The sequence below is a fragment of the Podarcis vaucheri genome (assembly GCF_965113315.1).
Source record: "Podarcis vaucheri genome assembly, chromosome: 6".
NCBI lineage: Eukaryota > Metazoa > Chordata > Lepidosauria > Squamata > Lacertidae > Podarcis > Podarcis vaucheri.
In genome coordinates, this window is record NC_138764.1 from 59,338,614 (window position 1) to 59,363,116 (window position 24,503).

General features: G+C 43.9%; 1 protein-coding gene across 2 annotated transcripts in view; it reads right to left on the minus strand.

Annotated features, from left to right (window-relative positions):
- Nucleotides 1-18,703, minus strand: part of CACNA1S (calcium voltage-gated channel subunit alpha1 S) — a 57,566-nt gene extending 38,863 nt beyond the window's left edge. The window contains exons 1-9 of one of the 2 annotated variants that reach the window (XM_082228205.1): nt 18,346-18,703; nt 12,323-12,428; nt 6,596-6,735; nt 5,385-5,518; nt 2,947-3,099; nt 2,473-2,678; nt 1,388-1,491; nt 541-689; nt 219-300 (exon numbers count right to left, since the gene is read on the minus strand). In XM_082228205.1, the coding sequence (XP_082084331.1) occupies nt 219-300; nt 541-689; nt 1,388-1,491; nt 2,473-2,678; nt 2,947-3,099; nt 5,385-5,518; nt 6,596-6,735; nt 12,323-12,428; nt 18,346-18,509 (1,238 nt within the window). In that variant the 5' untranslated portion in view covers nt 18,510-18,703. The remainder of the gene's footprint in view (nt 1-218; nt 301-540; nt 690-1,387; nt 1,492-2,472; nt 2,679-2,946; nt 3,100-5,384; nt 5,519-6,595; nt 6,736-12,322; nt 12,429-18,345) is intronic. The other variant, XM_082228206.1, reaches the window with a different exon arrangement.
- Between the last annotated feature and the right edge of the window lie 5,800 nt (nt 18,704-24,503).

Sequence of the window (24,503 nt, forward strand, 5' to 3'; positions counted from 1 at the left end):
GAGACTGGGTGTCAAACAACTTTTATGTTGGAAGAGGTTCAAGAAACGCCCACTGACGGATTCTGCCAGTGACTGAGGCAGCCACCATGAGAAGGGGCTGCACAGTCAGAAAGGTTTAACAAAGCAAATTAACCTAGAAAGGCACCAGTTTACTCATGAGTAACTCATACCCATTACAGCATGTTTGGATTGCCATGCATGATATGCATGCTACTTACAAAAACAAAATCCATTTATTCATGCCCTCAATCTCATACAGGCTCTCTGTCTCTGAGCCACCTTCGTCTGATGGCATCATTCCTGTGAAAGATGAAGAAAGGTAAGAAACCTGTTGTGTTATTTACAAAACTATTATCATCAAATGCTACGTAGCTCTGCAACTTTGCCCAGGCCTTCGATTTTCCTTCCTGCTTCCTAATCTCCTTTTCTCTCAGACTACATTTCGCAGCAAGCACTGCTCTCAGCCCTATTGATTCTAAGCAGTATCATCAACAGGCCAGAATAAACAAAACCAAAACGACAATCAAAAAAGCTTAGTACCCTCTCCACGTGTCCGGTCGCTATCCATGACTTCCGCATGGGTGATCCAGTCCATGTAGCCTTTCATGTCTTCCTCCAACTGCTGCTTCTCCCTCAGTTTCTGGAAGGTACCCCGTGATTTGGCTTTCTCACGCTCTTTGGTGAATTCCCTGGGGGGAAAACTCAGATGAGAACTTGTATGGCATAGTGATGGGTCAGGGAGTCGGTCCTGAGTTCAAGTCTCACTCAGTAGTGACTTGGTGGTTTCAGTCAAGCCACTAGCTCTGTGCTTTAAACACACAAACACACACACACACACAAACATCCCTGCTAGAATCTGGATCTAATTAAAGTGTCCTACATTACAAGGTGAGGGTTAGAAGGATTACTAAGATAATAGCCTGGTTTGCACATCGTGTTAAGCCATACTTAATGTTTTACTGTGGTTCAACATGAAAGAGCTGTGTGCTGGTACATATTGCGGAAAAGTCCCTGCTTTGCTCCACCCCTGCTCCTGGCAGTGCCATGCTTGTGAAGTGTACCCAGCCAGTCCAATATGTTGCAAGCAGAGCATCATGCAACTGCTTGAGTGTACTCTATCCATGTTGCACCACAATATGTGCTCATATGTCTATGATGTCCCTTTCAGGCCCTAGCATTCTATTGATGCATCAGGTCTGGCAGTGGGAAATGGAGCTACTGGAATATGGGACAAAGGAAAGGAAGCTTTCATGCATTTTTCCAGCAACATAAAAAAGTCATCATTTCCTAATAGGACTTAAACTGTTTTAAGTCACATTCAGGACAGACTGCCCTGTTGATGCTGCTGAGAGAGTAGATAGAATACCACATGCTATGAGCTGCTTACCCACTGAGCACACCCAGGATCAGATTAAGGATAAAAAATGACCCAAGTAAGATGAGGCTGACAAAGTAGATCCAGGGCCATTCATTCCCAATGGCATCATTTACCTAAGGCAGAACAGAAATGTGATGATAATGATTTGTAAGGTGATCCATATACATGGCACTCTGGAAATCTTCTACTTTCTGGGGAAAGGGCTGGAGAAACAAACATGACAAATCTGGGAGTAGACCATGACTCATCCATCATACCTTCTTTTCCGCTAAACAAAAAATAAAAAAATTAAAAACCTGGGAGACCTGGTGGGCAAACTAAAGGTGAGGATGTGGACCCCTCCTAGATTTTCTGCAGTATCTGTTTTGACAAATTATTTCTTGTTTGTAAAGGTAAAGGTACCCCTGCCCGTACGGGCCAGTCTTGACAGACTCTAGGGTTGTGCGCTCATCTCACTCTATAGGCCGGGAGCCAGCGCTGTCCGCAGACACTTCCGGGTCACGTGGCCAGCGTGACGAAGCTGCTCTGGCGAGCCAGAGCCGCACACGGAAACGCCGTTTACCTTCCCGCTAGTAAGCGGTCCCTATTTATCTACTTGCACCCGGGGTGCTTTCGAACTGCTAGGTGGGCAGGAGCTGGGACCGAATGACGGGAGTTCACCCTGCCGCGGGGATTCGAACCGCCGACCATGCGATCAACAAGTCCTAGGCGCTGAGGTTTTACCCACAGCGCCACCTGCGTCCCTATTTCTTATTTGAGTCAGTGCTAATTTCAAAGGTAGGTATGTTGTTCACTCTAAGTGAATGTTTATGAGGTTCCAAATATCTTATACTTTGGGGGACTCCTCAAACTGGAGCCCACACTTTAAGGATCTTCTAGAACTTGATGTCTAGCCTGTGCAGACAGATGCCCTAACTAGGGGAGTGCTCTGCATGTGGGGTGACCGATTTACTGAAACAACAGTGTCATTCTGTAGTGAGCGAGTCCACTACCCGGGAGATGACATGACTACATGCCCATAGTTCCTCATTCCCTACATTTTGCAAAAGAGCCCTACATTATCTTCCTCCCTTCCTGCCCAAAGCTTAGCCTACCCAGTAGAGGACTTCAGTCCAGCTTTCCATGGAGATACACTGGTAGACAGTCAGCATAGAAAACCCAAAGTTATCAAAGTGGGTGATGCCATAGTTGGGTCCTGGCCAATAGCCCCTGCACTCTGAACCAGGAATAGTGCAGCGGCGCCCATGGCCTGAATTTGTACATGGAGATGGTTTTTCATTTTCCACGGTTGCAATAATATCTAAGGAAGGAAACAAAGGGACATATGTGAGGCTCTGTCAGGGTAGCTTGTGCTCACTGTTATCTGTCTATTTTAGCATGTACCCCTTTCTCCAGTTCTAATGGAAGCAGTTTCAGAGGATGCAGCAGGCTTCTCGTTTGCATCTACTTCCTGTTTATGCAAGAGCACAAAAGGCAGATATTTTGCCTCATAGATGTAGCTCAAGGTGATGCCCCAGACCCCTCCTTGCAGCTTTATAAATTATGAGCAGATCAACTGCACCCCCTACCTGTTCCATTGTAGTAGCAGGTCTTGTGCATTTTGCCCTTGAAGAGCTCCTGCCCCATAATGGCATAGATGACAAGCATGAAGACAACAAGCACAGCAATGTGGATCAGGGGCAACGTCGCCTTGACGATTGAGTTCAGTACCACTTGCAGACCTGTAAGAGGAAGGAAGAGAGCCAGCTGTTCATACCATCTTTATTCTATTGACTGCATTGGAGATGGGGAACCTGTGGTCCTCCAGATGCTGTTAGACTCCAACTCCAATCAGCTAAACTAGCATGGCCAGTGGTGAAGAATGGTGGGAGTTGGAGTCCAACAGCATCCGAAGGGCCATAAGTTTCCCACCCTTGCACTACATCTTTCTGCTTTCCAGTTGCTGCCATATACTGTCATATGATCCCATCTACAATTTAACCTTCTAACCTCATGAGCACTGACCTGCATTTCATAAGGGAGATGTGGTGACTTCTACAAGACTGTGCAATAAATAAACAGTGGTGCTATGAACATAGCAACAAACTCATGGGGGGGCAGGGCTTGTGCTATTTTTCGGTTTTCCCCTGTTTTACAGCTGGGTGGGTAGTTGAATCTTCCTTCAGCAATGGTCATGGGACAAAACTTCCACCACACTTGGGGAATTTATTAGTAGGCACTTGTCAGGGACTGGGCAGAGGAGGAATGGTGGAGACCTTCTTCCTATCCTGACCCTTCCAGTGAGGAGGAAGAGGAAGACAGTATAGATTTACAACAGGGGCTTGAGGGAGGTCACAGCCCAGAGGCAGATGAGGGAAAAAGCTGGGAAATCATGGGAGAGCCAGAACCACTGGCGGATGAAGAGGAGTGGGGGGGGAGCGCACCCCCGCAGCCGCATGATCCCGGTGGGGTGCCGTTGTGGCTGCCCCCCACCCACACTGGGCGCCACACCCCCGCAGGTGGCGTGCCATGCCCCCAGGATGTGCACCACGCCCCTGTGGGCAGCGCGCCATGCCCCGGGATGTGTGCCAGCCCCGCCCCCACCTGCTCTCCGCCCCCCTAGTGCAGGAGCATGAAGCTCCACCACTGGCCAAAACAACACCCAGCTGACACGTTGTCATTAGAATGCATTCCAGACCCTCCATCTCCCAGAACCCAGCGAGCCTTAAAAGTAGGAGAGCAAAGAGCTCAAAGACAGAAGGCACGTAGCAGCACCCGTAGAGGAGACGATGAGAATGACGGATGAGATAGTGGGAAAGACGGTGGGGTGGAGATTCACTAGGGACAATGCCATTATCCAAGAGGCTGGGTTCTATAGCCTCTCTGTGTAAAGACTGAAATAAAAAAGGACAGTAAGAAACTTTTCCTTTGCCTTTATATTTTCCTGGGCAACCAGCCAGGAGCTGCTGACTGCATCCTGACAGCACTGGGCACAGGTTATGGCATATGGCACAAACAGCTGTATCCTTCAACACCTCACTGCCACTGCCCCATCAGCACCTGCCATCTGAGGCAGAATCCTAGCTTTGCCTCATGGTAGGACTGGCCCTACCTGGGAGAAGTTTCCAACTGCTATACCCTTTCCGTAGCAACAAGGCTGCTCTTTTCTTTCAGGAGGAAGCAGAGACTAAAGTCAGACTCATGGTGCTGCTGCTCTTGAAGATGAGGAAGAGAGAACAGAATGCTACAACACCTTCAGCCTCCCATTCACTTTTAGCTGATGTCAAATAATGTGCACAAAGTTAGTGTCACAGGCAAACTGCATTATTTTGAATCAGGCTATTGGTTCATCAGTGAATTGGCTAAACAGTATTGTCAACACTGGGTGGCAGCAGCTCTTCAGGTTTTTCAGAGAGGAATCTTTCCTAGCCCTTCACAGAGGTACCAGAGATTGAACCTCGGCATTCAAAGCATGTATTCTACCACTGAGCCACAGCCCTCCTTTTGGTGAAGCAAATAACACAGAAGTTCTTGCCATCGTAGTCAATGCTCTCCATGAAGCAACAAATTGAGCCTTTAGTGTTTGTCAGTTACCTAGACTCAATTACTGTTTTGGTTGGCCATATCTGTTCTCTCTTCCAAGGCTACCTCACTGCCCCCATGAGTGTTTGGATGTGATTAAATACTTTTCAAACTCTTTGAAGGCCAACCTGCAGGTGTCACCTGTTCTAGTTACTTGGCATAGCCTGTTACAGTTTCCTGCTCCTCACCCCAAACAATTTAACATAAGAACATAATCCATTTTTATTTCTTATTTCTCTGATCATCAATGGAGTCATGGATAGTCAATGGGGTGCTCTCTGGATGTTGTTAGATTCCAACTCCAGTCAGCCTCAGTGATGGCTGCAGTCCAATGATATCTGGAAGATATCTGGCTACCCCTGGCTTAAGGGAGTTGTGTCCAGTCATCATTGTTCTAGCCTTCTGCCTGCATCCACCCATCTAACCCAAAGGACATTTCACCCACTTGGTACTCCTGACACCAGGCGTAGGGGCCGCAGCACCCGAAAGGCTCTCAGGGCTTTGACATCAAAGCCACCCTGCCCACTGAGAAGGGCACTTTCTATTACGCTGACTCTCTCCAGGATCACTGTGAAGACTCTACAAGACAATGGACAAAGAAAATGGTGAACAAGGGACAGGAGTGTGGTGGGAACTATGCAGATTCAGCAAGAGGCAAATAACGAATTAAAGGGAAAGTTTTTAGACACCTCCCCACGATGTTCCCAGGAGGAAAGGAAGCTTGGCTCCTATGGCTTCTGCAGCCACAGTGTGCATGTTGCAGCTGTTGCATGGAGGCTACTTTTAAATCACTCCACATAGATTGAGTCCAGTGGGAAAGCTCTGCAGTAGAATGACAAAAATGAAATAAAAAATAGCCTGATTTGCACACTGTGGGGCGCTGCACAAAAACAGCTCGCCACATCAGCAACCGCACGAAGCAAGGGCAGCACAGGCCAATATGTGTCATGGCTGAACCTCACAGCATTTCTGTGCTATATTAACTGGGTGATGCAGAAAAATACTAACTTCATCACCTCACTTCTCTGCAGCACACTGATTAGTAACTGAGCAGGCAAAACTGTATATTCTGGGTTAAAAGTCCGGCTCTGCTCTAAGCTGGAGTGCCTGGTTGGTCTCACAGCTGAGTCATAAGGTTCAGCAAGTGGTAGCCTCATATGCCTCATACCATACTTTACTACTTTTATTTGCAGTTTGTACAATGTTTAAAACTCTAAAAAGCTACAACTTACTGTGCAATCCTCAAAATGCCTATCCAGAAGCAAGCCCCATTATACTGCAATCCTATAAATGCTTACCAGGGAGCAGTGTTTTTTTCTGGGGGTACACAAGGGTGCGCATACCACTAAATATTATGTGAATCTTTGTATTTTTGTCCATTTACTGTATTTATTTTCCCTGATTTGAACTATAAAATGGTGATTTTCTTGAGTCAAAATGAGAGTACCCCTAAACATGGTTGTTGGTTTTTTTTAGGGAAAAAAGCACTGTCAGGGAGTAAGTCCCACTAAAGTCAATGAGACTTACTTCTGAGAAGACATATATATAGGATTATACTGTTAATGTGCTTTTAGCATTTATTTGAATATGTTTAACATAAATTTCTAATGAAATCTAGACATACACACAGACAGAAATAAAACTGAGCTTCTTTACCCCAAAAATACTATTGTGAAATCCAGCACATTCCAGCCATTTCGGAGGTAGGCGTCTGCATGGAATAAAAATCCATAGGCAATTATCTTTAGCAGTGCCTCAATGGCAAATACTGTGAGAAAGAAGTATTCTAGCTTCTCCTGCAAGACAGAGAACGGGAGAGGGAAGATGGGCAAGATTAGTGATATAGATTACAGTCTCAATCAGATAGCCACACTCTAGTTCCCTTCCCTGCAATACTTTGGACCACAACTCCCATCAGCCAACACATTTTGGCCATAACAGCTCTGCGCTATCTCAAAATTCATCGGAGCAGTTGCATCGTAAATCCATAATTTTCCAGGTATTGCTTGGGTCACAGTGGCATTTCCTCTTCCTTTTATACAGCCTTCCACACTATCAAGTATACCTTGATTCCTGTTTCCTTTAAAAGACTGGGATAGGGAAGCTCAGGTCTGAGGGCCACATGCAACCACCAGGTCACTCTATTTGGCCCTCAGGACTCCCCCCAGCCACACCTCTCACTGGCCTTGCCCAAGTATTTTTGCCTCCATAGTGTTTTGTGCTTAAAGTCTGTTAGCGCCTCTTGCTTGTCTGGATGGAGGATTAGTTACAGATAGGTAGCCGTGTTGGTCTGCCATAGTCAAAATAAAAAAATTCCTTCCAGTAGCACCTTAAAGACCAACTAAGGTAGTTCTTGGTATGAGCTTTCGTGTGCATGCAGATACACTGAAACAGAAGGACCTGGATGGAGGATTGAGAGGGATAGAAATCAGCCTACTGCACACAGGTAAACTTTACATTCATTGTTCTGCCTGCTTTCACCTCTGACCCCTGTGTCATTGGCATGTAGCCCTCAAAAGGGTGCGCAGAAGACAATGCAGAAAATGGTTCCCCACCACTGATACAGGAAAACACAAATGGCCGTTGCTTTCCCCCTAGATCAAGATGAAGGAACAATCCCAAATGCAAGATCCCTTTTATCAACAAACTTTAAAACATATCTTTCAAGTGCTCTGATTGTCCCACGACATCCCAGAATTACAGAAGTCATCCTGGCTTCTGATTTGATCCTAGAATGTCCCATTTCCACCACCACCCCCTCCAGTGCCGCTAACGAGCTCAGGGAAGAAAATGAACCGGCGCCTGCAGTGGTGTTGCACTCTCACATGAGCTAGCTGACTCACGCGACAACACGGCATCAAAAGCATGTGTTTTCATCAGAGGGATGTTGGAGGGTGTGTGTGTTTTATGTACATCAAAGGGTCTTAAAGACTAACTGATCCATTGTAAAATAAGCTTTGGCCTTTTGAGGACTAATTAAGATTGTGGGCCTTTTATAATTCTACAGCTCCCTTATTCATCAAATGCTAAGTAACGTGTTGCATACAATGTGATGCCAATTACACAGCCATATAATTGACGTGGGGGTAATTACAAATATGCATGTTAACCAATTACTGAGAACTTTTCACTCAAAAGCATGCTGATAGAGTGTAAATCCAATCAGCATGCATACTACTGTGCCTTGATCTTAATTTAAAGCTGGATAAGTCTTGTTATGAAGTAGTTTCCAGGGGGTAGCCATGTTAGTCTGTTGCAGCAAAAACAACAGAAATATTGCAGTACCTGACAGACTAACAAATCTACAATGCTGTAAATTTGCCCACTTTGTCAAATGTATTCGTTCATCTACTTTATACATCTGATGAACCGGATTGTAGTCCACAAAAGCTAATGCCATAATACATTTGTTAATTTTTAGGGTATCGCCAGACTCTTTGAAATGTAAGAGTAGTCAATATTAACTAGAAAGCTCAACTAATTATTCAAGATGCTGGGTGGTTTTCAACTAAGTTTAACTCGGAATAGACACATTGAAATGGACTTAAACTTGACGTCCCACTAAGGGCTCGTCCATACTTAACACTTGTCCTGTGCTTTCTAGACATGGGTTTGAGCGGTTTTCTGTTTGCCTCACAGGTTTCCCCCAGGAAAACCTGCCCTTTAGCACTGAATTGGAGCAAATGCAAATCTACAGAAAACCCAATTCACGATTGCTCCCATTTAGCAGTAAAGATCAGATTTCCCCATTTTGCTACAATCTATACAAGATGGATTCATGCTGACAGATTTTTCATGGAAGTGGATACCATATTTTCAGCCAATCATTCTTTTTAGAGTTGCCATCCCATCGGGGGGGGGGGATAACGGCTGGCCCTTGCGATGCCACGGCAGCACTTTTCCTCCTGGCGCCGTTGAGCCCGCCCTCACTTAAATATAGTGCACCCACCTCACAGAACACCAGTTACCTGAATTCCTACAAACTACCCCAGATTATCTTGTGGGGGACTTGTGTGAGGGAAAACTTAATAATTTGGAGTCTCAGGCAGGATTTGATGAAATAAACAAGAAATATTTTATTAAACATTGGAAGTTTATGACACAAAGTGGGTAAAACAAAGGATACTTCAGATTATAATGTTATTTCACTTCAGTTCTTTCTCTGTTGTTGCACAGCTGTTGCTGCTTAATACTTTGGTTCTTAAACAAGGTGGTATTTTCTGTCAGTTACACACCCCTTTGACAACCCTATTCCTGAGGTACTCCAAGTAACAGACCCAAGAGATCACCACACCCCTCTTAACTGGTTTGGGAGTCCTCTCCTTTTGTAGAAGTATTTTTCCCCTCCTGACTAGAATGAGTCCTAAGTAGACTGTATTCTCACAGCTTCTACTTCTCCTGGCTCAGCCTCAGCCTCCTAGTTAATTCCTGGCCAAATTTCTCTTACAGGACACCACACACTGTCCTTCACACTAAGCTCAGAGACTCCTTTCTCTAGCTTGTGATATATTCCTCAGAGTGGATGTTTCTACACAGAACCAACTCTCTCTCCTCTCACTCACTATCTCCCAACCTAATAGACTATCTCTCCAAATCCTCTCCTTTTCAACTCCCCCTCCTGGAACCCCGCCAATCATAAGATGCTGTTTGTTCACCATTTGCTGGCAGGGAAAATGAAAAAGTAAACACTTAGTGACCCAACCTGCCCAGCAAAACAAACTTTTCTGTCATGGTCCTCTCTCCCTTTTTTTTTGGGGGGGGGGGTTAATTGCCCCAAAGGTAAGGGCAAATCTGCTCCTCATTTCTCTGCAAAGCCTTGGAGATAATATGGCTTGGCTCCCTTCCACAGCATCCCTTTTGCTTTGGCTCTCAAATGGAAGCAATATTAATCTGGTTTTGTGTTTTTATAGGGGGACCAATGGATTCTCTCGCCATCTGGAGTGTCCCTGGACCAGCACTCCATTGAACAACTCTGCATCCCTGCCAGCACTTTATGGCATGGAAGATGTTACCCAGCAAAGGTAAAGACAGAAGGAAACTGGGGCAAAGAAGCTGCTTTAAAGCCTGGTCCATCCTTCTTGACCTGATTGTTGGCATGGTTACCTTCGCCTGTCACAGCCTAGAATAGTTACTGTGGTTGTACTTTCCTTCTCCCTGCATTCATACCAGAGGCTGCTGTTGCCTTCTTCTCCCTCACAGCTGCAACTGTCCGTCACCCTAAACTCCCCTCAGGGCTGCCAGGGCCCCTTCCCTGTCAGGCTTTGCATGTTTCAGAATGAAGCAGACTGAAGTTACCTAGAGTTATTCTTTCTTTATATATTTTGCACTCATTCCCAAGACAAGACCCTTTCAAGTGTCTCTTAACATACAGGCAAGGCTGGTTTCAGGGTTTGAATGACAAGGGGGTGGAGAAGGCCCTTATGTTTTTTGATGGTCTTCTTGGTTTTAGAAGGCTATGGAGGATGGGTGGGCATAATCTGGGTAAAATTGGGGAGAGGCAAGGGTAGGATTTGTGGAGTCCATTAAAGGCCCCCAAGGCCAGTCCTAGACATTTTGCTTCCTCAGATGACACCTGCTCCCCACTCCACATACAGAAGCCAAATAAACACTGGTGATGGGACAGCACTCCCTACAGCACTTGAGCTATTAGGTTAGTTCAGGGCACTCAGAAGATGCCATGGGACAAAAGGCTGAAATTAGTAAGGGTAAGTGGCCCAGGAGGAATAGCTGGGGGCTGCAAATGTGCCACCTGAGGCAGGTTACTCACTCTGCCCAATAGTAGGGCCATCCCTGAAGGCCCCCCTCACTTATCCTCCATACTAACTGGCGGTTCTGCTAACACACAGTTCACAATTTGAAAGAGCTTCTTACAATAGAACTACTAAATTCCAACTAGCACACGGTTCCTGTCTATTAACTCAGTGGGTCCTAACTGGGCTCTCATGTCTGAGTGATGGGGGGGGCATGTTAGCATGCAACTTGGACAGGTCTCCTTTGCCTTTAATAGCTTGAAGAGCATGGGGAAGTCCGACAAATGCAGCAGGGCTGGTGACTGGGACAGTCTGCTCAGCATTTCCTTGCCTTGTATCTTTCTATGAAACAGCAGCTCTATGTTGGATGTCGTTTAGCAATTCCAGTTATTTAGGAAGACATTCCACACATGGGAAGCAAATGTTAGCCAGAATACTGAAGCAAATTCCTTTAGAACATGCCCTGAAGAGGCTGAATTATTTCTCTCTTTTTGATATTTTATGGGGGGTGTTACTGTACAGAATCAGTACACAAAATTGTTAAATATCAACAGAAAATTCATATTTTCCTTATGCAACTAGACACAGCATTTAGGAAGGGTGCAAGCAGTCTCTTACACACAAATGTTGCAGACCACATAAAATTATTCCTCTGTAGTACCTATTTCACGAGTAATTACAAAGTATAAAAAGTAAAAACAGCAAATGTCCTTTAAAATGTCTCTCCCCCTCACCCACAAAGAATAGGTCTTTGAATCTGTCTGTGAATCCTGCCCTCCCTAGGCACACTGTCCTTTGCGCAACTAAATTATGCATCAGTGTGTGCAACTAATACATTCTTTCATTCTCATTCTCTCTCTTTCCCCGTTCCCATGTTCTGCTTGATGATTGTCAACTATCACAATATTCAACATTACAGAAGAGGCAAGCTAAGAATATAATGGACTGGGCTTGCTATGGATCAACTTTCTCTTTCAGAGATGCTTCTGAAAATATGGGGATTTGGCATTCACATAGTCCCTGGTAATAAAGGGATAAAAGCCTTCAGCCATATGCAGTTGTATTCCAGATGATCCATCCCTGAAGTTTCCTTCTTATCAGTGAAGCCATGGAGGTCACCTCTCCCAAATGCATTTTGAAGAAATGCAGGGGAAAGACAAAGAATATATTTTGGATGTGACATTGTTATGGAAAAAGAGGAATTCCAAAGCATCCCATTCTTGAACAGTAAGGTGGAACTATTTTTATGCTTGTAGACAAAATTTTGAAAATGATTGGGCAGAGAAAACAATAGAATCCCCACACTCTGATCAGAAATGGCCAGGTGAAACTTCCAATGGACAGAAAAATGGCAAGAATGTGGTACACTTCCTTTCCCCTATCTATTGTCCCAAGATGCAGTTGACCAAATATATCTGTGCACAAAACAAGGTCATACAGTAGCTTGAGGTTTGAGATTTTGTACATTAAATATTAGGGACAGGGGATGATCTTTCTAATGGTGCCTGTCTGAGCAATTACTATGAAGGTAGCTTGGAGCGTCAGACACTGAAAATAAGTAATGGCTCGAGCCAGGGAGTGAAGCACTCTGAGAGAACAATAGCAAACAGAAATAATAATAGGAATTTCTTACCAGTCTTGTGTTTGCTTTGTTGGTGTCATCTTCAGGCATGGGCACGTAGATCGCCAGTGCAATGCAATTGGCAAAAATGGTCAGCAGGATGATGGTCTCAAAAGGTCTGTGGATGCTTGCTAAAGAAAATCTGGTCACTTAATATTGCAGCATGAACCAGAATAGTTAAAAACCATTTAGAGGGCATTCGTGTTAATAACAAATGTTAATTAAAGAGGATTGGGAAAGGCCATCATAGATGAGAAGACTGAGCCAGAAGATGTTAAGAAAGAATGATCCTTATGGTGCTGGTCTTAATAATTATTTTATGTAAAATCTCATCTCTTTCTGGTGCTTAAATATATACCCTTTAAAATTACACATCACATTGCCCCACTAAGTTCCAGGTGTCTTAGAACACCAAGCATGTCAGACATCATAGAATGCAGCCACAGGTGTGCTGGAATCTTAGGTAGTAGTGAGGCAATGTTTTGCAAAAATATTTTCCCAGTTCTGCTGAAAATAGCAACATCACAAAAAAGGGATGGGAGGGAAATTCAATTCAGTTAACATTTAAAGGTGAACCTACCTACTATACACTCTCTGAAATAATATGTGAAATGACCCACAACCATCCTTTGAAATTCACACTTCTTTTAAATTAGCCATGCAATTCTACAGCCAAGTAATGTGTACAAAAATCCATGTACTAGGGTAAAATAGGCACAAAAATGCATATATTGGTGAAAATAACAAAATGTGTATTCGGTATGCAATATGGCGTACAAAAATGTGCATATTAGGAGAAATTTGCATTAAAATGCAGGTGGTTTTTTAAAAGGACCTTTTTAAAAAATAAATAAATCGCAAACTGATGCAAAAATGTGGAGAACTGAAAAATGAGAAAAATGAGAAACTGAGAAAAACCAAAATGGACAGAATCATCCAGACTGTATCTAGCCATGATTGATTATTTTCTGGGTGCAGTACAGTTTACAAGGTGCCCAGAGTAGTTCTGAGGGCATGTAAGGTTGTTGGAGATGTGTATTAAATGTCACTTGATGCAAGCTCTCCCTCTGTCCGCCTCTCTCTCTCTCTCTCTCTCTCTCTCTGTGTGTGTGTGTGTGTGGATCTTCTTCCCTGTTTGTGGTGATCGATCCCTTGACCTTCCCAATGAGGAAATGTTTCTTCTCCCTCCCCTATACCCCAGAGGCATAAGAACCCACTCAATCCTCTCACCTTCAAAGTTATACTAGTCCCAGCATGCTGCAGTTTGTATGTGTACAAAGGGTAGGTACAAAAGGCAGCTAATGGAACAAACCCAGACTTCAATGCCATGAGTGAGTGTGGTAAGGTGAGGCTTGGTGGTTGAAGTAGAACAACAAGGAGTTCTTGGAAATCAACCTGCATGTACAGTATTTAAAATGCAAAACTTTTTTAAATGCAAAGCTGTACACGCTCAGAGCATTTATCCTTTCCCCTCCTTGCCAGGTCTGGAAAACTGTTGTTTGTTTGTTGCCTTAACATATCAGAAACACAGAAGCAGTCATAAAGTTGGAATGGAGGTGTGGGAATAGCAGCCCCGCCAAGTATCCCAATTTTCCAGGGACATCCCTAATTTAGAGAAGCTGTCCTGGTTTCTGATTTGATCTCAGAATGTCCCACTTTTCCTTAGGCTGTCCCTATTTTCATTGGAGAAATGTTGAGGGACATGGAGTTATCTGACCCCCGAGCCATCTGAAGGCAATCCTGTATAGGGGAGTTTTTGCAATGTTTCATGTTTTATTATGTTTTTATATATGTTGGCAGCTGCCCAGAGTGGTTGGAGCAACCCAATAAGATGTGTGGGGTATAAAAAGCGAAATTATCATTACAGAATGGGACGTCCCTATTTTCATCCGACAAATGTTGGAGGGTGTGGAATAGAAGGTGAATTTAAACTGTGTGCTTCACATCTGAAGCATTACGTAGGACCACCTAAAGCCCCTCCCCACTCCCAAGACTATTATCCCCAGGATCTGAAATTATCTAGCTGCACCACTGAGTGGAGACAACTATGGTGGCTATGATGATAAGAAACGGCCGTGCATCAGCTATTAAGGCTGCAATCATGAGGTGGTGGTGAAATATGAAGGCAGTTCAACCACTTTGTCCTGTGCTCTGCCAGCAGAGTGGAAGCATGAGTGGGGAATCCTCCGTCCACTTCTGGGCTTTAATTTGAAAACAAAAACCCAAACTTTACTGGACACACTTGGAGGGAAAGGGGAGGTAGAGATTAACTCATGTTCAGGAGTGTGACAACATTTCCCCCCAATTTGAAGACATGTTTGGGAACTGGGATGGCCCTGGAAAAGGCATACACATTTTGCAGTAGAATTCTCCTTTGATGCTTCGCCCATTCCTAGTTTACATACAGAGGGCCTTCTCAGTAGTGGCGCTCGCTCTGTGGAACGCCCTCCCATCAGATGTCAAGGAAATAAACAACTATCTGACTTTTAGAAGGCATCTGAAGGCAGCCCTGTTTATGGACATTTTTAATGCTTGATGTTCTATTGTGCTTTTAATTCTGTTGGGAGCCACCCAGAGTGGCTGGGGAAACCCAGCCAGATGGGTAGGGTATAAATATGTTGTTGTTGTTGTTAAGTTGGATCCTCTACATCCGAACTGCTGATTGGCACACACCCTTTGGGGCCCAACAGACATTGAGCTCTGATGTAAACTGGGCCCAGTTCATTGGAAGATCTGGCAATCACAGGGAGAGAGGATCCAACATCAGAATTCTGTCTCCAGCATTAGAGGAGCAGGCCCAATCTACCCCATGGCCCCTGGGGCACCCTTACAGGTGCCATAGGATTATACCCTAAGTGTTTGGGGGTCTACTACAACCACCACCACCACCACCACCTTGCATTCAGGCTTCAGCAGAGATGAGGAGCAGGGAGATGGCTTTACTTAATAAGTACACTTGAGATAAGCATATTTAAAATGTTTTCTGGGTGTATTGTGCAACTTGTCATTGATGCAATAATGGCGCATTAGTAGTGGGTTTATACGGGACTAGCCACACACAATTCTGCTTTATTAGTTGTTCTGCAGTGCTTTCCCACTGTTATCACATCATTTCTATCTGGTGGGGTGGCACTTTTGCACTATGGAGCAACAAAAGGGACCGAAAAACAAGAACAAACCTGGAATATTTGTGGTATAAAAGCTACACAATTTCCGCAGGAAATTATGGCACCTTGGAAATGAAGCAGTATGGCCATCCTGAAACATTTGAGGGTATAAACAGTATTGAAAGTGGAATCGTGTATGGCCCCAGCACGCACACACACACACAATACAATTGCGAGCACAATAAATGCTCAAGAATGGGCAATAATAAGGACGGGGGTGGGGAGACTCTCCATATGCAACAGTGGGACATACTATATTATATGACTCTTCTACTGCAGCTGCTATTTTGATTCTGAAGAATCAAAGGATCTTTAGCGCTAGGCGTATGAATTGTGTTATAATGTAAAGCATGTGGTAATGGTCACAGTGGACACCATGTTTTCATAGCCATTGAAGCTGTTATTACATAAGGATGAGCAGGAAACAGAAGCAACCATCCATCCAAGGAAAGAAACAATGATACTACCTGGAGAATCCCTGAAAACTTAAAAAAGGGGGGGGGTCCCACTATGTATTGCCATTAATTATTAGTAGAGTTCAGCATATGCGGTAGAGGTTAGTCTACTCCTAAGTTATTGGATTTGGATGTTTTGTGGTTATGATTAAAAGGTTCAGCACCACACAAAATGGAGCTTAGAGAAAAGAAAAGAAAGAAAGTGAGAGTGAGAAAGAAGGGGAGAGCACAGGAAGGGGCCTTATACGGAGTCAGACTATTACTTCATCTAGCTCAGTATACCAACACTGACTGGCAGTGGCTCTCCAGTACAGCCGTACCTTGGTTGACAAACGGCTTAGTTGCCGAATGTTTCATCTCCTGAACGATCGAAAACTGGAAGTGAGTGTTCCAGTTTTTGAATGATTTTTGGAAGCTGAACACCCAGCATGGCTTCTGTTGCTTCCAATTGGCAGGAATCAGAAGCCACACCTTGGTTTTCGAGTGGTTCTGGGAATCAAACGAACTCCCGGAATGCATTCTGTTCGTCAACCAAGCTCTCTCCCAGGCCTACATGCAGATGCCAGAGCCAGGGATGTTCTGCATGCAAATGAGATCTTCTCCTATAGAGCTATGTCCCATCCCCATTATGCAACAGCGTACACTTTAACACAAAAAGAAATACAAACTTCTGTTGTGCTAAGTGAGCAAATGGTTTGTAGGAGGGAATGGAGAGAGAGAGAGAGAGAGAGAGAGAGAGAGAGAGAGAGAGAGAAACTTCTATTCCTTGGCAAAGTAACAATGAAATAAGAAACACCAAAATAAACATTTCCATGCAACCAGAAAGCATATTTCCACTGTATAAGTGCTCAATTTGATTTCAACACACTTCCAGTCCCAAATTTTAATACACTCAGAATTTCATTTGCCAGGACCAAGGAATGTACTTAGGAGAAGGATCTAAGTTTAAGAGAGGTGATGCTGTACCAACCAAATAGGGAAAGAGAGCAACTGAACTTTAATATTATGTACAAATTCAGTACAATGTGCACAATACTCAAACACATTTCAAGATGAGGTTAGCAATGGAGATGAGGCGTAACAACTGGTGGGTGGAAAGCAAAGAGTAGCTGTGGTGATGGAAGAGATGGAGATTTGAGTGTTGTGTGTACTCTGGCATGTTAGAACACACTCACTGATTCATTCCAGGCAATTCAGAGCATCTTCCTGCATTGACATTCCTACTACCTTAATCAGGCCCCTGCAAATGTCCACTCCCTTGTAAAAGTGTCCAAACCAGTGTCCTATTAACTTCATGCTTTCCTTACTACTAAAGCTATTACCTAGCATGTACAGACTATGTGATAATGCACATTCAGTGCTGGATGCAGGTGCTGTTCACACAACACTGTCCTCATGTCATTCTTGCCCACACTACTGATCTAAAACACATTCTTGCAGGAATGGCTTTCATCTGCTTTATGCTGAGAATGCACTTCTCAAGTGCTTGCTGCCACCAGGTTAGTGATTTGTTCCTTAAAGCTAATCTTCACCATCCCAAGTTATAGTGTGTCACAAGCAGAGAGCAGGAGACAATAAGCAACCACAAAGCAGAGATGTCTATGCCATTCGAGAAATAGATTGGTAAAACAATTCAGAAGGCTCCAGCAAAAGAGTCAATTTGCACACTATCAAGATAGGAAAAAGAAAGGAAAAAAATCCTCACAAGGTTAATAGCCAGTCTGACTTGGGGAAAATTCTTTCCTAACATCAAATATGTGGAGCTGTTAGAGCCTGAGCCTGAAGCAAAACTAGCCTGTCCAGAAATGTCGGAGACATTATCAGTGGTCTTTGAGCAGAGGACTTTCCTGCTTAACACTCATTGACTTCAGCTGTCAAAAACTTAAAGATACAAGATGGGGAGGGGAGGCTGTTCCTGAACTCATAGTACTCCAGTTGAGGATCCAGATGAAAGAACCATCATAAGCCTCCCCAGTTCCGTTTTGAAACCCATGCAATTATTTGCATCCGTGACTGTGTTAGATGAATGATTCCAGGACTGTATATTTCTAATAGTCAGGGACCAGGACTGTGTTAGTAGAAAAGCTCTTGGTTTACACTCACATCCACACATCCACTTGGCAATACAGACCAGAACCAGTGCTTTCCCCCTTGAGTTCTTCCCTGCACCACCCCCACCGAGAGCCTCTCTGTGACAGAGATAAATGCCAAGATCAGTTGCTTTCGAGCTCTTCTTAAGGCGGACATAAAAAGCAACAGCTGCTAGGTAGAGCTTAGAGGTTTACAAGAGGGTTTCAGTGCTAGCAAACATCTCCCAGCCCTTTCTCCAGTTATCAGCAACCGCTCTCTGCGCATGGCTGCTGCTGGGCTCCAGCTTAGAGACAACCCCACCGCCGCTTTCCTCAAAGGATACTTCCATTCCACAATGGCGATGCAGGCCTTGCGCACTGGGTTCTGGAGGGTGAGGCAGAATAGAGAGCGGAGAGGCCTGGGGGGAAGCTCCAGAGCTGCTTTCTTGGCCTTCTCCTTCTGTTGCTTTTTCTTCTGGCTGTCGTCCTGGCCAGAAGTGGGCTCCATGGTGACTCTTCCCCCGCTAGTTGCCTACTCCAGCCAGGCTTGGCTTACTGGGCTCCCTCCTCTTCTTCTTCTTCGCCTTTGCCCCGCAGCCAAGCCCCCTTCCTTAGTCCAAGGGAGGCTGAAGCCCCCTCTGGGTCCCTTTTCGGCTCGGTGCAGTGTGGGCTGCGGCGGGGCTGGAAATTGCACTCCCACAGACACAAATACACCAAGCACGAGTTTAAAATTAGCCACCAGCCTCGCTCCCAGGGCTGTCAGATTTCCTGAGACAGCAAAAGTGTCCCAGCAGCTGTTCCTTCTTCATACTCAGCTCATGGCCATTTTTGAGCTGCCCAATCCAGGTCAGGGGAAAGGATGTGTGGGGAGGGGGGGCAGCAGATAGGCCTCGGACATCAACACTAGAGAAGGGAAGTTCTAATTCACTCCGATTCATCTCCCTTTCCAACAGCGTCCCCATGTTCTCTCTGTGCAAGCAGCAGCAGCAGCAAATATTCCCTTTGGCATCTTCACAATGGCTGCAGATGGATCTTGCCAAGGGGAGTCATGGCAAACACATTCCCAACCCCACCACAAAAAGTCAGAAGTGACTCATGTTGGTGTTCATGTCAAGTCATGTGATGGCTGGCAGCCAGTGTGGCAAAGTGCCACACGAGAACAACATGGTGCTTCATGAAGATTCGCTGTGCTGATTCAGTTTTCAGGCAGCCTGCGTGCCACTTCATATTTGAGTAAAGTGGACCTTTGCCTTCGAATAATATCCAGGAGTCCCCAGACTGTCTTCAAACTATTTAAGGAGTAGTAGCTGCTGGTGAGGTAGTACAGGTGCGGCTCTATTGCTCTCATGGCTTCCCAACATAGTGGGTCCTATCTGCTTAGAGAGGCATGGCAAGTATGTGGCAACAGAGCCAAACCAACACTCCTGCTGCCACACACCACCTCTTGATAAGCTGGCATGAAAATTTGTGTGCATATTTGAGCTCATGTCTCTTAAGAAACATATTTTTTTGTACAGAATTCAGCCCAATTGTACACATTTTGGCAAGTAATTTCCCATAATATGATGCAATTTTGTGCACACATTCCACTAATACGCACCTTTCGGATAACTGCATTGCAAAATTCAGGGAAATGCTAATTTCTTATGGAAGCTCTGTTTGGAAGGTTCTGGTAACGGTTCAGAAAGCGCCAGATAAGTAGATTCACATTATAATGTGTACCAGATCAATTTTCATCCCTACAATGATAGGGCTGGGTAGGATGGAAGCAATAAAAATGAACATACTCCCCAAGATGCTGTTCTTATTTCAAAATATTCCTGTAATTAGAGGGCACAAAATATTCAAGGACTGGCAGAAAACTCTTTCAAGATTCATATGGCAGGGAAGAAGGCCAAGGATCAGATTTAAATTACTTACAGACCGAAAGGAGAGAGGAGGACTGGCAGTACCTAATTTAAAATTATACTATGAAGCGGCCTGCCTATGCTGGGTCAAAGACTGGGTAACTTTAGAGAACACTGACTTATTGGACCTTGAAGGGGCAGACAACAGGTTTGGCTGGCATGCCTACCTCTGGTCAAATAAAGAAAAAGCACACAAAGGGTTTTCGAGCCATATTATTAGAGGCCCCCTGTACGAAGTTTGGGGAAAAATAAGAAATTGTTAGAATGGAGAACACCCTGGTGGCTGTCCCCAACAAATATCTTAGCAATTAAAAAAACAAACCTGGAAGAGCAGAAATTGACATATGAAGACCTATTGGTAAGATCTCAAGATAGCTGGAGATTAAGACCGTATGAAGAGCTAAAGGAGAAGTTGACGGGCTGGCTACAGTATCATCAGATTAATGCAAAATGGACAGAAGATAAAAAAACAGGAATGAACGAAAAGAAGTCTAAATTTCAGATCGAAATAATTGAAAGTAAATCTAAGATACTGTCTAAGATGTATAACATATTATTGGAATGGGATACAAAAGATGAAGAAATTAAAGAAGTTATGGTCAAGTGGGCGATAGATCTGGGGTACAATATAGAATATGAAAAATGGTCAAAATTGTGGAACGAGGGAATAAAATTTACGGCAAGCGCTGCAATTAGAGAAAACTTAGAAAAGATGATATACAGATGGTATTTAACACCAGAAAAATTAAGCAGGATGTATAAAACTAAAAACAAGGCCTGCTGGAAATGTAAAACAAAAGAAGGCAATTTCATACATATGTGGTGGACATGTGAGGAAACAAAAAAATTTTGGAATCAGATATATAATGAGTTAAAAAAGATACTTAGATACACATTCCCCAAAAAACCAGAGGCCTTCTTATTAGGGATTGTTGGAAAAGAAATTCAAGAAAAAGATAAAATTTTATTTCAATATTCAACAGCAGCAGCCAGAATGCTAATCGCTCAAAATTGGAAAAGCACAAACCTTCCAACGGTGAGGGATTGGCAATTAAAATTATATGACTTTATTGAATTGGCAAGAATGACGCAAAGAATTAGAAATCAAAAAAATACAAAGTTAAAAGAAGACTGGAACAAATTCATGGTTTACTTCGAAGGTAATTTTAGAAACCTACCAACTACAGCAGGTCTGTTATAAAACTTTCGATGTCCAAACCAAAAATAAATACCAGCTGTAAAAATGAAATCATTGAAAGCAGAAACCCGAAATCAGTAGGGAAGGAAGTCGACGTTGTATGTTAAATGTGTCGTGACTTTTTTGTCTTTTTTCTTTCTCTTTTTTCTTTTTTCTTTTTTCTTTTTTCTTTTTAGTGCCTAATCCTTTTTTCTTGGTTAATTCACACAGTTGCTGTGTGAATTGTATAACCGCATTTTTGTTGTATTCTGTTGAATGTATTTGGTTTTTTTCTTTTTGTATGTGTAAATGAAACTTAATAAAAAGAATTTTAAAAAAAATGATAGGGTTGTCACAAAGATGTACACTGAGAAACCTACAGGTGTAATATGTGAAGCAGCCCTGAGTCTGGCCTCCTGCTGGTGTCCTTCCTCTATCAGCCCCAAAGAAAGGGGCATTTCTAGAAATGTATATCTCTACCAGGGGAACCCCTGTCCTACCATTCCACAGTGCTGAACTGTTTTGGTGGCTTGGATATGAGTAGAAGTGGCTTCATTTTTAAAAGAAAATGTCAAATCCTGTGCTGAGTTATTTGTAAAAGTCTGCAGAGCCTGTCTCCTCTTGCCCAGACTTATTGTTTGGATCTTGATGGCTGCTCCTCATAACTTCAAGGCTTAGGTCCAACACTGTCTAGGAAACAAACCCATATTTTTGGCCATACTTAGCATTAATGATGCATTTGGGCCTGACCTTCAACCCTGTGGAATGACCTTACGAATGATTTCATGAGGTGCTTTTGGACCAGTGGCTTTTCTTGGCCTATCCTGCTTCATGGGGTGATTGAGAGGATAAGTCTCTGAGCTCCTTAGAAATGGCTAAGACTAAGCGAAGGAGACTTAAATTCAACATCAGACCACTTGTCAGATTTCAATGAAACCTAGCTCCTTTGGGCAGTGCAGGGCTGGTGTAAACAACCTCTGCTTATCTCTTGCCCAACGCAGCAATTGCTTACAGGTATAGGAATCCTTAATCCATGCAGATCTCCTCAGCCTATGACAGCTCTTCCATTATTTTCAGTTGAGAGACCTAATCCACATGTCTCCCTCTCCAACATTTCAAGCATCCATGAATTGCAGCAGCTCGTCAGCATTTGCCATTGGTTAGTTTGGAAGTCTCTCTACATTATATATTTTCATCTGAGCCCAAAACACTAACATAGCTGGGGGCCCTTTTGAAATGGTGTGTATGTGGCTTTCTCAGCAAATAACTAAATACAGTATATACGGTACATCTGGACAAATAATGCAAAAAGCATACAAACAAAAAACCTAAATAAAAGTTTTCTCTGATCAAAAAGCCAAATATCCTCTTGGCTTTTAAGGAAGGCAAAATACAGTTCTAGCTTGGAGCCTCTCATTCATATCCTCTCTTCTTATCAAAAGGTTCTATTGTTTTCACTGAGGACCTTAGGGAGAGCTTTGAAGCGCTTGGCAAAGCTCCCGATGCTTGTAATGGGTTATAGATTACAGTTTATTTAAAAATAGCACCAGGATCGTATTCACTTTGGGACCAATAGCAATAGGGAAGCTCTTTAGCGCCTGATAGACACAGCCAAATAATAGTAACAATTATAACACCGGTGTTATAGGGTCATGGACTGTGTGCACAACAGAGTCTTAATGTGCGTGTCGGTCACACAAATCAAACCTCACAGGCCCAAGATCGTAAATTTGTAGCTCTCCAGATGCTGTAGAATCACCTCTCCCATCACCCCTGACCATTGGCCATGCTGGCTGGAGCTGATAGGAGTTGCTGTCCAACAACATCTGGAAGGCCACAGGTTCTCCACCCCTTACCTCAGATGTTTAAACCCTTTTTGAGTCTATGACTCCTTTGACCAATTCCTTCTTTCTGTAGCTTCCCTGTGGGGAAATGCACTCTGAGCCCCAGAAGCCTGCCTGCCTTCCTGCGCAGTCTCCCACTTGTCTGACCATTCTCAACAGCAAGGGCTGACGGAGGCGCTAGTTGGCCTCCCTCACCCACTTGCTTAGTTACTCCAGCACCCCTTGGCTAGCCCCAGAGGCACCATTCACCTGGGGAGCTTGTAGCCAGGGCTGCTGCAACAAACAGTCGTGCAAACCTTTGGGAGACAGGGAAACAAGAGGGCATCAGAGGAGGGAAGGAAGGAAAGAGGAACAGAGGCCCTCTGTGTTGCCCGCGGCACCCCTGACCATCATTCAAGGCACCCCAGGGTACCACAGCACACTGGTTCAAAACCACTACCTTACATAATCTCACTTTTCAATGGAGGCCATTCTTGCATTCTTTACATGATCATTATATAATACACGTGTAAGAAGAAATATGGTGTGTACAATGTTACAGACTGGACCTTTTGTTATCATCTATTAACATTATTTTGCAGTTTTTGTTGTGATGCCTCACATTTGGCATATAATCTGGTCTCCTTCTAAGTAAATCTAGGCTGTGCTGTCTTCTGACTCACCGATGATGACATAAACATTTTTATATAGCTCTTTTGGAGTGTTTGGAGCACTTTATATAAATTAGCGCATTCATCTTCACAACTATCCTAAAAATATATATGGGTGAGTCCTATTATAGGAATATTACTGGTGGGGCCTGAGCAAATGCTGACATGGCAAAGGCCAGCTAGGGATCTTGTGACTGAGCTGGTTCACACTTCAGACCAAAGCTTAACACAATCACATAAGGGTGCAGGTCTCCAGAAAAGAAACAGCATCCCTCCTCCAAACAACGCACAAGCACCAAACCCAAGAGCAGACCTTGGTTACAGCTCACTGTTTGTCTGGAGTGAGGCACACCAGAAGTCTGGGTTTGGATGGCACACTAAGTCAAACCATGGCTTAGCTCACACCAGCAATCCAGTGGGAAGATTAGGAAAGGAGCGCAGCAGCCAATATATCTTGCATGCTCATGCATTTGTGCTAAGCCAAACAACATGCAAAGCGGCACTCTAGCTCAAATGATCGGTCTCACAGGTGGGGAACCTCCAGCTCATGGGCCAAGCCTGGCCCACCAAGAGGTCCAATCTAAATTGTTTTAAACTGTTTTCAACATTGTGCTTTAGTTGTTTTAACCTCATTTGGGACTTTAGGATGAAGGGTGGGTAATGAATAATAATAATAATAATAATAATAATAATAATAATAATAATAATAATAATAATAATACCCGCAATACCATTTTCCCCCAAACCATGCCAGCTTTTCAATGGTGGGTGGTGGTAGAGTTCAATTCTGCTGGTGAAGCAGCCCACCACAGAGAGCAAGACTGAACCCTCTGCTGATCAGTCCAATCCTGCCAGGACTCCTCACTTACTAGTCACCTTATGTCACAAATATGTCAGATGGTGGGCAGGTGGATAACTCCACTC